The sequence below is a fragment of the Echinococcus granulosus genome (genome assembly GCF_000524195.1).
Source record: "Echinococcus granulosus chromosome Unknown EG_S00016, whole genome shotgun sequence".
In the NCBI taxonomy this organism is placed as follows: domain Eukaryota; kingdom Metazoa; phylum Platyhelminthes; class Cestoda; order Cyclophyllidea; family Taeniidae; genus Echinococcus; species Echinococcus granulosus.
This window is the reverse complement of record NW_020170396.1, coordinates 863,183-876,014: the sequence shown is the minus strand read 5'-3', so window position 1 is coordinate 876,014 and position 12,832 is coordinate 863,183. Positions and strand designations below refer to the sequence as shown.

Below are 12,832 nucleotides of genomic sequence, written 5' to 3'. Positions count from 1 at the left end.
GTCGTCAAGATGATTCCGTTTGTGCGTTCACTTTGCAACCCAAACATGCATGGCTGCCACATGTCTCCAGCACAGACATGGCACCACCACTGGCAGTTACACCTCATAAACAGTCTGACAATCCCATAGGTGGAGAATGAGTTGCGACATGGTGGAAACTGCTTTGATTTGTGGGTTGTTTAGCAGTTTGATGTTCTGGGTGTTAGTTTTCCTCACCGTTCGTAATCTGGCTCATATTTGGCCAAATTTATTATGACTACTGTGTCCAATAGAAGGTGACTATTCATGCCAAGAAATAGAACAGTACGCTGTCTATAGTAAAATTATAGTGCCTGAATGGCTATTTAGAAAATGGCTACCCCATGCTGTAACAAAAAAGAGGGATTAATTGGAGAGTTAGAGAATGATGAGGCCAAAGAAAGTGGAGAAGTTACTTGAGAAGGAGGGGGCATTTCCCGAGGGACTGGTAGCATATTCACAAGCATGTGAAGCAAGGGAGAGAGAAAGGAGTGGCGCACTCGCCAACTTACAAGGTAACTGTGCCGTAATCCATTGTTTCCACCGCGCACACGTCTGATTAGTGTAACGAAAAACAGGGACGGCGGCAGGAAGGGCGGGTGGGATGGGGGAATTTAGATGCAGGAATACGCTTTTCCTCCTGTAGAAGGCACACGTACGTGCATGCACGTACACACGCTAGGTGGCTGGGTTGGCAGCACGTTCGCCGGCTGGGTTGCTCGCACGCGCGTACAGACGTTGGAGTAGCAGTACCAGTGCTCTTTCAAGCGTCCACCGCCAACACTGTGCCAAAAATGGTGCCCCTTTGCTCGCCTCCTTGCTGCCGTTATAATATGCACGACGGAGGGTTCGTATTCTGCCTCCCTTGGTGTGTGTGTGTTTTCCACCATCACCTGTTTTCGTGCTGCGCGCCGGGTTGCGTGCGCACGCACGCGCCATTCTTGAATGGTGTGTGATGCTGACTGGTGTAGAGGGTAGACCAATCAGTTCAAGTGGGGGCGATTTAAGCATCATCGACCGCTTGAAAAAATAATTTTTGGTTGCACCACAAGAATGCACTTTTCCACTGACACTTAATTTGATTGCTCTTAATAACATGACGCATGCTAGATTGTTTTACACTGGTGATTTCCAGTGACAACTTGGTATAACTTGTGTTTCAGATATGCTGCATTACATTAGTTTGAACGCATCACTTCTCTTTGTAGCCATGACCCTTAAAGCTTGTATTTTTGATATTTTTACTATCCTATTATTGAGATCAGAGTAAAATTGTACTAATCTGCAAAGAAAGCAGTTTCGTGAATTAAACTAAGTCTGTTGCGTTCTGGCCAGCTTTATGAGCGCGTAAAAATGTTTGTTGACCGTTGAGGTGGAACACACCTTTGGGGGAAATATAGTAAATGTAAAGTGCATTTGTGCTATGAAGCAAAAACCGTGCAAAATTGCTTAAAGTAAACACTTTAATTGCTGACGACTAAACGTATTAAGCCCCAAGTTCTTGTGAGTTCTCATGCGCTGCGCATAAATGGTGAATATCGGGACATTTTAATGTTGAAATATCCATTAAATGATGGTAAAGAATACAGGTATGCGGTGACTATGCATTCTATTATGTATTGAGAAGTTTCACGAGACTTTCCCTCAAGTGGGGAGAATAGCGTAATAACTCACGAAGAAAAGGTAGCTTTGACATTCATCTTTGAGTTCTGCTCAAGGAGTTATCATATTTTAATCGCATTAGCCTACATAGTGAGGTAATTTGACGAAGTAGAAAGGCATTGTCGTGACGAGAACATTTGTTGTTCTTGGACATTAAAAGATGGGATTTTGCAATAAGAGGATCTGTTTTCACCACCTAAAATATGGAACTTCGTTTGCACTATAAGTCGGCTTTTTGTTTAGTAATGCTTACTCCATTATGAAGTAGTAGAACACCAACTTAGGATATGAGACCATTCTGGTGTTTCTACGGTACCATCTTCTGGATGTGCGAAATCGTCAATGCGGTGGGAACCGTACAATGGTTTTTATGAAAAGAGGGGAGCTTAGCACCCAAACCACACGATGAATCTCCTTGTGTCTATTTTGCTTCCATTGTACAAGGATTTTTGAGGCGGCTATTCACCGCATTCTCTAATTTTTCCATACTGGACAAATATCGACAATAAATCAGACAATATAAAAGTATCTGCAAAGCCTACCTTTGATAGCAAGTTACTAAATCAACGGCAAAAGTATGACTGATAGCGTGCGTTCAGGCGAGTTTAGTTCATTTATTACAAAGAAAAATGAAAAGTACTGGGATCAGGATTCTTAGTCGTAAAGTATGCAATTCCTAGTTCTATACTTCCTTTAATAAATGTGGGATGAGCTCATCCAGCTAAAAAGAATCTTTAGTACACAAAACTGAGCACATTGCAATATGCCTTTTTCTAGCCAAAAGAAATAGCGCGCCCCTAAGTTGGATGCGCCTTCGGTCATTAATCAAATGCCACCAGTTCACGTGGCAATCGATAAACACGTTGTGCACACATTACCTTGGCGTTGACAATGAAGGAATTCAGGAAATGTCGCAGAAAGACTGCCAAATCCAGTATGGTGCGTTTGTTTAACATAAAAGTAGCACAGGCTTCAGTTGTATTTCCCTTAAATCCAACTGTCTTTATTGCACTTGCAGCATGGAGCCGAAGAACTGCTACTTCAGTTGGCGCAGACTTCGGTAGTTAAGGTAAGAATGCTTTGTTTATTTTGGCATTCGGTGCCTTAAAAATTCATTTCATTTTTTAGTCGTTGTATGCTTTCTTGCGGGGTGATTAGTGTATGTCTACTATTAAAACTTCAATAGCATACAACACTAGCATTCTCCGTTAGGTCTATCCACCACCAACCGTAATACGACTTCCACACCTACCGACCTTCGATGATCCGCCTCATGAGGAGACAACGAGTAACCAGAATTCCAAGCACCAATTCCCACCATAAATGAAACAAATATTTCAGTCGGGATCCATTATCTTCCCAGTCTGCAGTATGTCAGCGTAAACAATGCCTTGACGTTAATTTAGCAAGTAGTTTAATTCTGTCTACCCTTGGCAAAATTTACGTCTTCTCAAATGTCGTCAATGTATTTTAAAACTTTTCGCAAATATAATCATGCATTTGAGTCATGGTCGTGTATAAAATGAGCAAATAAGGTGTTCATGAAATGATTTGCCCTGAGGTTAAAGTATTTGCAAAACAGATTCACTACCTTTGTTTACCCGAAGGGCGTTAAATTTTAGAGTGTCAAAAAATCAGTCACTGTTGCGCCAATAATTCTCATAGTGAAGCCCAAAAACTAATGTGGAGATCACCTTATGGAGGCATGCATTGGGGAGGGAATGCCCTTAGCAGATAGTACTAGTTTTCCCAGTACCCCTAAACCGCTGTAGATATTCTGCATGAGCAAACTATCACTTTAGGCAGCATTATTTGCCTCTTTTGTCCCATTGTTGCCTAAAAAATGCCTTAAATTACGGGCTTCTCCAAGGCGCCATTTTAGCTAGAGATATCCGATTACGTGCTTCTCTGTGCAGGATTTCACGTAATTGTACACGAGCTCTCTGTACAGCAGTTCTGCCCTACTCATTTTCAGCTCATTAAGGCGGCAGTGTGTGACACACCGACGCTCATTAGCACACACCAAACCTGATGTCTCGACATGACTCAAGTACCTTTCATACATCATGCGCTTGCGACAAGGCATTCCATCATTCGACACCAAGATGACCGGCTGTTTCAAAATATAAATAATGCAACAGAGATCTGGACACAGTGCAGACCTTCTTAAAATGAGTTTTGGCTTTTGGGTTGTGTTTAAGGGCTAGTCGACGGTCCTGATTCTCCGATTAGTTGCGTCAATCACCGGTAAAATGGAAGACTGTGAAAGAAAATGATGCCTCATACACAGAGACAAGGTCGCTAAGAGGGGCCGAAAACAAAGAACAAGGCGATTATAATGTTAGTATGAAACTGGGACAAAGCAGGACCCTCTGTATACAAATGCACACTCGTCGGTGCATCAGCATAGGAAGAATTACGTGGTGGTCGTTGTCGTTAGACATCAAGCTCGGAAAGACAGCTCATGTCTTCTGAATTTGTGAACTCAGAGTAGCTCCCACTTCCCTGGCCCGAGGTTGCGACACTTAGCGTATGGATGGGATCGATCAGTTCCGCATCCACCACATCTAGTGGCAGTGTTTCCGGTCCTAACTTCTCGGTATTATCGTCGTCGTCATCGATTTCGACCACACTGAAATTGATGGGACTGACGTTTCCGTTCAAATGGCGAGCCTGCTGTTTCAACCAATCATCCTCCGTCTCGCCACTATAGGCACGGATTATCGGTGTGGGACCGCTGCTGCGGCCACCGTTTGCGAATAGACCAGGCTTGAGTTTAAGGTAATCTAGGTTCACCACGGCCTCCAGAGCTTCCAATGCGCTCTCCTCGTCACGATCTGGCATTAGGACATTCGTTGAGCCCTCCAAGGGGCAACTGAGCCCGACGTCCCCGGAGGCACGCTGAGGCGTCATGTTGGTCGGGGTACGCAGCTGACTAGTTCTTCGTTGTCTTCGCCTACCGGAAAATAAGTTCCTTTAATCATAGCGTCTCATCCAATTCATTTGTGTCAGTCTTATCGGCAGACTTGATTTGCCAAAAAATTAGTGATTCAGACATCATATGACAACTTCCGCAAGGTCTATTCTAGTGGCAGCTGGTTAGTTACGCGTGTGATCACACATTCACTCTGGAGACCAGCTCCCAGCTGTGAGTCATGCAAACTCAGGAGGGATCAAGAGCGCTGCAAAGTTTTTTTTCCACCTCGCATAATTCAAGGATTTAATAACAATGATTACAGAAAGTTCTCAGTTGCCTTGGTAATGGAAATCCTGTATTTCCATCAAAAATTCTTATTAGTTCTATTTCTCTATGTGACTTGCTGGCAAGAATCTACCTTCTAGAAAGTTGGATGGAACCTATGGTGCTAAATTTAAAACAGAGGAAAGAAGACGAGTAACTGAGATGTTAGTTTGAGGAGGAATGTTATCAAATAATCCCAAAAGTTACATAGGAAAACGCAAGACAAAAAGCATGGTTTTTTGCGATTTTGAGCATTTTTCCCTGATCGTTGAGATAAAATCCCCTTCATATGTTTCGGCTAAATCGCTTTAAAATTAGTAGTAATTTGAACAGAGGAGGTCTAGTAGTGAGTGGGGAGCCGAGATGAAGTTTCATATGAATGGACGAGTTTAATGGTGTAGGACACATCGCCTGACTTAAGCCAAAAGACGACGCACAGAGCCAGTTGGCCGCCCTCAGTAGTGTCAACTGAATAGGGGTGTGGCCGTGTCTACTTGGCACGGTTGGTGATTTGCCGCAAGCATTTACGGTGGGAGTGAAAGAAATCCCCGACCTCAGCATTTCATTGCTATCAATTAAAACTCCACGCGCGATACAATATGGTGCTTACCTGTCTAACAGCTTAGGGATGGGTCTAGAAGTGATCGCTTCCTTTGGCTTCGTCGCCAGGACCGAATTTCGCAAATTGTGGCACTGAAACCGCAAAAGTGAAAATTCGGCGAGGGTGGCAAGTACGATAAGCACGATCGCATTCATCAAAAGTAAACAGTTGCATTAATCGCTCCCTCGTCATCGCTCGTGACGTGCAGCACTACCGCAATAAGAAAATTGAGGTGGTAGTCTTTTTAGGGGCAGTGGTGTGCCAATCACAAGGATGATGAAGTCAATAAGGAAGTTCATGATATATAAAAAGAGTTCTTCCCTATGACAAAGCTTAACTCCTTTAAGAGCAGGGGATTCTGATCATAGGGTTCTTTTCCATTTATTTTCATTATTTTCGTTTCAAAGTTAGACTCGCGAAAGCGATTAGGTGTGACGAACTCCGTCCACAAGATGACAGCAACGGCTGTTGGCACGGGTCAGTAGAAGCAAGTCAAATCTGTGCTGCATGGTAAAATGCCGTATTTTAGTGGTCCGTGTGAGTCCTGACCTAAGATGAAACCTCTGAGGTCGGTTCTGTTACGAGAGCCAGTAGTGTTGCCACCGATTCAATGCCTTCCCAATGGGTAACGTCAACTCGAGGACTGCCCCAAACCATGTTTGCCATTAAATAGTTTAGCAACAGAGGTAATACGAACAACTTAAGGGGAAATCGGATAGCAAGATAAAGTGATAGGCACTATAATTTACATTCAAAGCTCCTGTTTAGGAACAAAAGAAGACAATTTGAAAATTTGCCTTACCGATTTGTGCCTTTGTGGAACCGGCGGCGGGTACATTCCGACACCTATGAGTCGAGTTTCTGTCGTCTTCGTCTTTTGGTCCAGTGAAGCTGTTTAGGTAATGAATACGCCTTTCTTTCGCTTAGGGATCTCAGACTATGTCATAAGGTTCTTACGCCAGTTCTCATTACCGCTACTATTCCCCCTACGCTGTACCTACTCCTTCAATCGGCCACAGGGCAAAGTATAGGTTATTTGCAATTCCACTTCGCATTGTGATAGCCAGTAAATGTGAAAAAAAAAATGTTCTTTTGTTCAAAGAAATTTTCTCTTAAAATATCCCTCCTCCTGCATGGATATTAATTGAACTTTTACTGGAGGTGTGCGATAATATATGCCAAAATATTATTGCCAGGCGGCTGCGATTGTCTTCCCCCCCGACGCACTGAACTATGCTGTAGGCTCCCATAAGACAAATTTAATGCCGAAATGCTTTTTGGATTTAAAATTTAGCATTGGGCTTACCCAGCATATCGGCTGTGTCCAAAAGTTCGTTATAAACTGAAATGAGGAGGGGAAACGGTTAATACCAACTGGGTGGGCTAAAAGCATAAGTCATCATGTGAACAGGGAAAGAACTTACTCTCATTGGCCTCTTCGTCTAGAGTTCTTACTAGTGAGCAAATATAGAAGAAAGAGCTTAAGCTTCCCGTGGGTCATGTAAAAAACCTTCACATTTACTTCTAGACCTTAATTTTAGGGATAGGTCGAATACGCGGTGGTGTGCTTGGCCCCAGACCGCAGTCAGAGGCGCCGCAGTCATTCAAAAAGGCTATGATCGGTTGTTGGGAGTGCAAATTTACTAGAATGCTGCATCATATTGATGCAGTGGCTGAGAGAATCGCATAAGTCTAAAAGGAACGGAAGCTTCGAGGGGGTGTCAAGTTTTGTGTAGTAGTAACTTACCGTTCACATTGAACCTGTTGTAGGCTGAAAGGGAGACGATACGAATAGTGAGTAGAACCATTTAACCACCACCACCACCCCTTTCTTTTCATTTAAGGTAAGAATTAACTGATTGCAAATTTATGCAAAGCATGTCCGTGACCTTGACGAGGTCCTATCATCAAGTCAACAATCCCTTCATTACTCTCCATGAAAAAGCCAAATTTGTTTAAATGATTTCATTAAACGGAAACTTTTCGTTATTTTTTTCTATTTCAGAAATGAGAATACTTTAAAGTGGTGTACAAACGGCACTTACCCCGGAGGTCTGATTCAGACTTCCATTTCGCTAAAAGGGGAAAATGTTAGGGACCACATAATGCCGCTCTTCGTTACATCCATACACACACACACACACACACACACACACACACACACACACACACACACACACACACACACACACACACACACACATACACACACAATCAACACCCATCACAATTTTTTTGCGTATTTTGATGTGCCTAATCGGAAAGGCGCATGATATGGTTAATTAATCCTGTTGATAAACGACGCAAAAATTGACATTAATTGCTATCTCACGGGACCATTGCAAAAAAAAAAAGACAATCTGAAGTAATCTGTCAATGGGGGAAGAGGCAGTTGCATTTCTGCGTGAAAAGTGAGCTACCTGTTTCTAACAAGCTCTAGTTGAGATTTTTGTTCTTCTACTTAATTGGCAGTTTGCGTGCTTGGATAGTCAACCAACTAGGGCGGGAGGCGAGGGGCTTGGGTCAGGGCGGACTTACAGGGAATTAAGTGGCTGGGGGAAGGTGGTTGGAAGGCACGTAATGGCGAATAGCCTCCATCATCTTCCCTCCAAGAGGTGCTGGTGGCACTGCTACTGGAGGATAAGTAGGGCGATTTGCGCAGGTCATAGTAGTTGTGACGATGACTGCAATAGTCACGATGGCAACTGCAGGTACTCCTTCTAACGTGACTGTAGCACTGCTGACTGAGACGGCGGTCCGGGTGGTACTGCCACCTCTGTTGGTGCCGGTGCTCGGGAATCACCTGATCTTCACTCAGCTTCCGTTGATTCTCCAAACGACGTGGAGGCGACAAATTGTCACGCAGTCGATAATAATACATTCCGCCTGAAAGAAAAGGCAATTTTCTGCTCAGTATCAATTTCAGTCAGTGCTACTGTTCAGCCAAAACAAAGTACTGCTTTGTATGTATAAAGGGGTTTAAAATCGACTTTTTTCAGTATGAGACTAAGGTCTTCTTGGCTTTCATTTGACAGAACCCACTTAAAGCCTACTAAACACCTCTCAAAAGTATTCGACAGTCAAACGCGGTTGTTTGCTAAACCTTAGAAGATTTTCCATTCTGGTTTATGTTGGCAGCTTTGCTCCATTAAATGAGATCCGCAGCTGCCACATTGATGCAGTGAATGTCGGGGCACTTGATAAGCAGTGACTCCGTGTGTATGACAGAGGTGAAATCGTTACTACTTTGACAGCTATTGGCAAGTGGTTTTCAGTTCACTCTGAATACAAAGTAAGTCAACAAAATGTCGCTCTGACTTATAGGCGGTGGGGTTTGCCCGCTTGTTACATGCTTTGTTTACACTTTGAGGAGGTCGATCTCAGGCAAATACAGAAATGGAGAGCAGCTTCGCCAAAACAAGCAGTCGGTAGCATTGTGCTGCGGATGTGTGCACCCTCAGGCAGACCTAAGCTAACAGTGTTGAAATTTGTTTGTCTTCGAGTCAAAACACGTGAAGGGTTGGCACAAAGCGATAGAACTTTTACGTTACCATACAGTCGTCAGGAGGGAGTGCGTGTCATTCTTAGGTTCGTCAGCTTTACACAACGTCTGCCACTGCACTTTTGTCATAATAAAATGCCATTGCTATGTCTGCACAATTTAATTCTATAGTTAAATTAACGTGAGAGCCTTCTGGTGCAAAGAAGATTGAGGAGACACTGAAATCCTGCTTTTTACAGCATCGTCAGCGGATCCTTAGACTGCTTTTCGAATGCGGGTCAGAAACCCAAATTTTACCTTCTCCAAGAATCATGGCAACGCCAATGCGAGAACTAACCCGAGCGCTGCTTGAGAGCATTATAAGACCTCTTCTTGTAGACGGCCACAGTATCGAGCATAGTGTCATAGCTTAAGTTTGAGCTGCAGGGCATCGCGGTATAGACTGGGACCAAGTGTCGGCAATAGCCCTCCCCATGCACTGCGCAAGGGGTTCCATAGCCCGAGGAGGTAGAGGTACTCTTGCTCTCCATACTGAGTGTCCGCCACGAACCACTGGGCGAGGAGGGCTTCTCTGGTGGCTTCATTGGCAAGTAGCCCGGAATCCGCTGGATAGACTGTCGATGATATAGTGGTACCGCCATTTTTGTTGATGTGGCTAACTTTAGTAGAAAGTAAATTCATTCAACATATAACGCACCAGCTGTTGGCACTTTGCAAGTTGTTAGTTTATGAGATGCAAGAGGAGGTCAAGCGTGCTCATAGAAAACTGCACTTTAATCAGTCCCTCAATGACCGATAGAAGTCGTCTTGGGGAAACCTGCTGAGGCGTTTATAAGGGTGGAATTAAATTGGAATCGGGCTGTTTCAATGCCTTAAGATGTGACGTAGCTGATGCACAAAAATCCTGTCTTTCAGTTGGTAAAGGGAGTTAGTAGGATTTGCTTTTGCGCGATTTAGAAACTATTTTCGCCATGGTGATTTGCAAAGACATGCCTCGCTACGTTACTTTCTAAGTGGAAGAGCCTCTTTGTTAATTGGGATGCCTCTACAAGGCATAAAAATGTCACTCTGAAAGTCACTGCCTATTAATTCAATTAATGATAAAGGATTCTTGATAGCTCATCGCATGCCAACGTGACAAGCAGAAATGCCCAAAATATTTCCACGTACCTTCCTTGAGGGATGGGGAGTAGGCGAAGGGGAAAGAGGTGAAAATAAATTGTTCCATTAAAACATTAAACACTGCGAATGGCGTTGGTGGAACCTAGGAGTTTAGTTGTTTACCCACTGAAATGGCATAATTTGCATTGATTCTTATCCACTCATAAACTGGCAACTGTGAGGACAACCTGAGAAATGCCCGTCTTGATGAGAAAACTGACTCTCTTCCACTGAGAGGGCTAGTGAAATGAGGACACGTTTAATGTGTTGCCAGCATTGGCCTCATTGAAATAGAAATTGCATCTGAGGGGACATAAATTTTAAACTGATCTCTTTTATTGTCGAAGGCCTCCTGAAAATCCGCACTACCCTCTCTCTATTGGCACCGTCTAGACAAAGTCGTTGTGACTTTGGGTTGCGTGCCACTCAAAGTTGATGGTCTATTGAAGGGCATTCAGACAACCAGAATGCGTTTTCGAGACCCCTAGGGAGGAGGCTCGCAAACGGCAAACAACTCTCGATTAGGTAAGCCTAGAAAACAGAGCCCTACGTTGCTTCATCAAAGGCTCCAGTTGAGCCACCCTCTTTCCAGATGGAGACAGTTTTGCTTGTGTTTGCAGACCTCCTTGTACATGAGTTTTAAACATTGCCTTACTTCAAAAGCCCTCGTTACAAAGAGCATGGAAATTTAATTTAGGGGCCATGAGGGCATGAGAAGGATATTATTTTAATCATGCTGAAGAGGCGGTCTATTTAAGGCACATAAACGCATCCTCTAGATTAAGCTGGGGGAAATAGCAATCATGAATTACAAAGTAAAGAGGTTAACGTTAAAAATGACCAAAGCTGTGTAAAACCTTGGAGCCAGGGGAGGCCAGGTTACTTCCTAAGGGTGGTGTTGTTTTCATTGCTAACATCTGACTGCTAGCTAAAGCCTCACTTGACCTCGTGAAACCAAATAACTTTTCAAGTTAAATAAATCAAATTTAGCGGTAGAGGGAAAAGTGACAACGAACTCACATGGAAGGGTCTGTGTCTGTGCCGCCTGGATGGGTTACCGAATATCATGCTGCAAGATGAGCTAAGAGACACGTCTGTTGCATCCACTACCCTCTTCTGCTCTGCGCTGATACACACTTAAGCCCTCATTTATTTAAAAGGGAATTCCGAACTATTTGTGGAGAATTCACTAAAAATTCTCAAATTCGCTCACTGGTCCGCGTGGGAAAAAGAAATTCACCATTCCCGGGTATTCCGATTTGCATGATTCAGGTGTGGGTGGATGTTTAACGGCCCTTCGTAGAGCCGCCAGTGTACGCACTGACTACTTCGTTCAGTCAGCATTTCTTAGGAAACAAAGCGCACGAGTGGTAATTCAGCCCAAAGCCACCACAACCCCTCAGCATAAACTAGTATGGTGCGGCCGAATCCGACTTCGTCCGCCCCCCTCCCCCTCATCGCTACCCCAAATGCGCCCTTTAAACGCAATGCTGAGGTCTTTCTAGGAATGTAAATGCTTTAAGCAAGGAAAAAAGTTGTGTCAATAATATTTAGACGGTTTAGGAACGACATTATTATCAATGTTAGGGAATTTCCTATCCAATCCTCCAACATCTACCACACAAACGAGGTTCTTGTAATTCCAAGAAGATCTTTGAGGAGAAATACAGACTCCAGGCAAAGATTAGATGTTACCGGGTTGCAATATAAATTTGTCTCACAAATAAATAAATTTGCGCCCCCAAATTACCCATAACTGACTGCACCAAATCGGATGAGGAGTTTTTTCCATCGTTGGGCAAATTTATAAACACAAAGATCGAGTTTCATTTGCGTGCTGCGATAAAATAAAACGCATGATTTCAAATTTGCATCTAGTTTTCTCCGAGCTAACTAACTCATTTCCTACTTGTCCACTTGAATTGAAGAATGTGGAATCCTACCTTCAAATTAGCACAAGCCCACGAAAAGTGGGGAAAATCAGCGGCACGAAAAAATTCCTAGTTTAGGTCCTTCATTATCGCAAACTATTTGTCCCCTACGTGAAGTGGATTTACCCTTAAATTAAGTGGAAGTCACAGTCCTCGGCTCTGAATGACATCAGTCCGGATGAGTGGTGGCGAGGAAAAAGCTTGAAATGGGAAAAATGAAGCGAAACTCACAATTAGTTTCGTCTCCGACGGATCAGCTAAACCAGTGCAGATGGTGCAAATACGCCGCCTGGCTTGAAAATTCGCTTTCTCAGAGGTTTTTTAGAGAGCACCTACCTACCTGAGCTGCCTCGGGTGTGTGTGTGTGTATGCACATTGTGTGTGCGTGTGTGCGCGTGTGATAAGCGGGACCAATCAGAGCCGCTTGACCTTGGCACTCTGGTGAAGGTATGTATGTTCGAAGCTCGATGCTGATCCAATCCACAAGATGTCCGTTTTTTATTTCTCTTGCACCTCCATCACGGCTATTTCACAGCAGAATTGTGCTGAATATTAAAATACATTTCCGTAGTTCAATATCCACATGCTGGTAGAGAATTTAGGCGTAAAGAGGCTTGAAAACGAATCATTGTTTAAAACATTTCCTTCTAAATTTACTCAATCAGGTGACTATTATGTGGATCATGCACATCTTTTTGCATCCATGGTGGTAATGA

At 43.6% G+C, this 12,832-nt stretch overlaps 1 protein-coding gene across 1 annotated transcript; it reads right to left on the bottom strand. All coding sequences in view use genetic code 11, as the record gives it.

Moving 5' to 3' along the window:
- Positions 1-4,116: 4,116 nt before the first annotated feature.
- EGR_03224 (hypothetical protein) lies at positions 4,117-9,665 on the bottom strand (the record flags this gene model as incomplete). Its single annotated transcript, XM_024492473.1, has 9 exons — positions 4,117-4,636; positions 5,532-5,614; positions 6,325-6,413; positions 6,829-6,864; positions 6,947-6,976; positions 7,270-7,293; positions 7,568-7,597; positions 8,061-8,408; positions 9,362-9,665. The coding sequence occupies 9 exons, from the start codon at positions 9,663-9,665 to the stop codon at positions 4,117-4,119; spliced, it is 1,464 nt and encodes a 487-aa protein (XP_024353147.1).
- Positions 9,666-12,832: the final 3,167 nt, after the last annotated feature.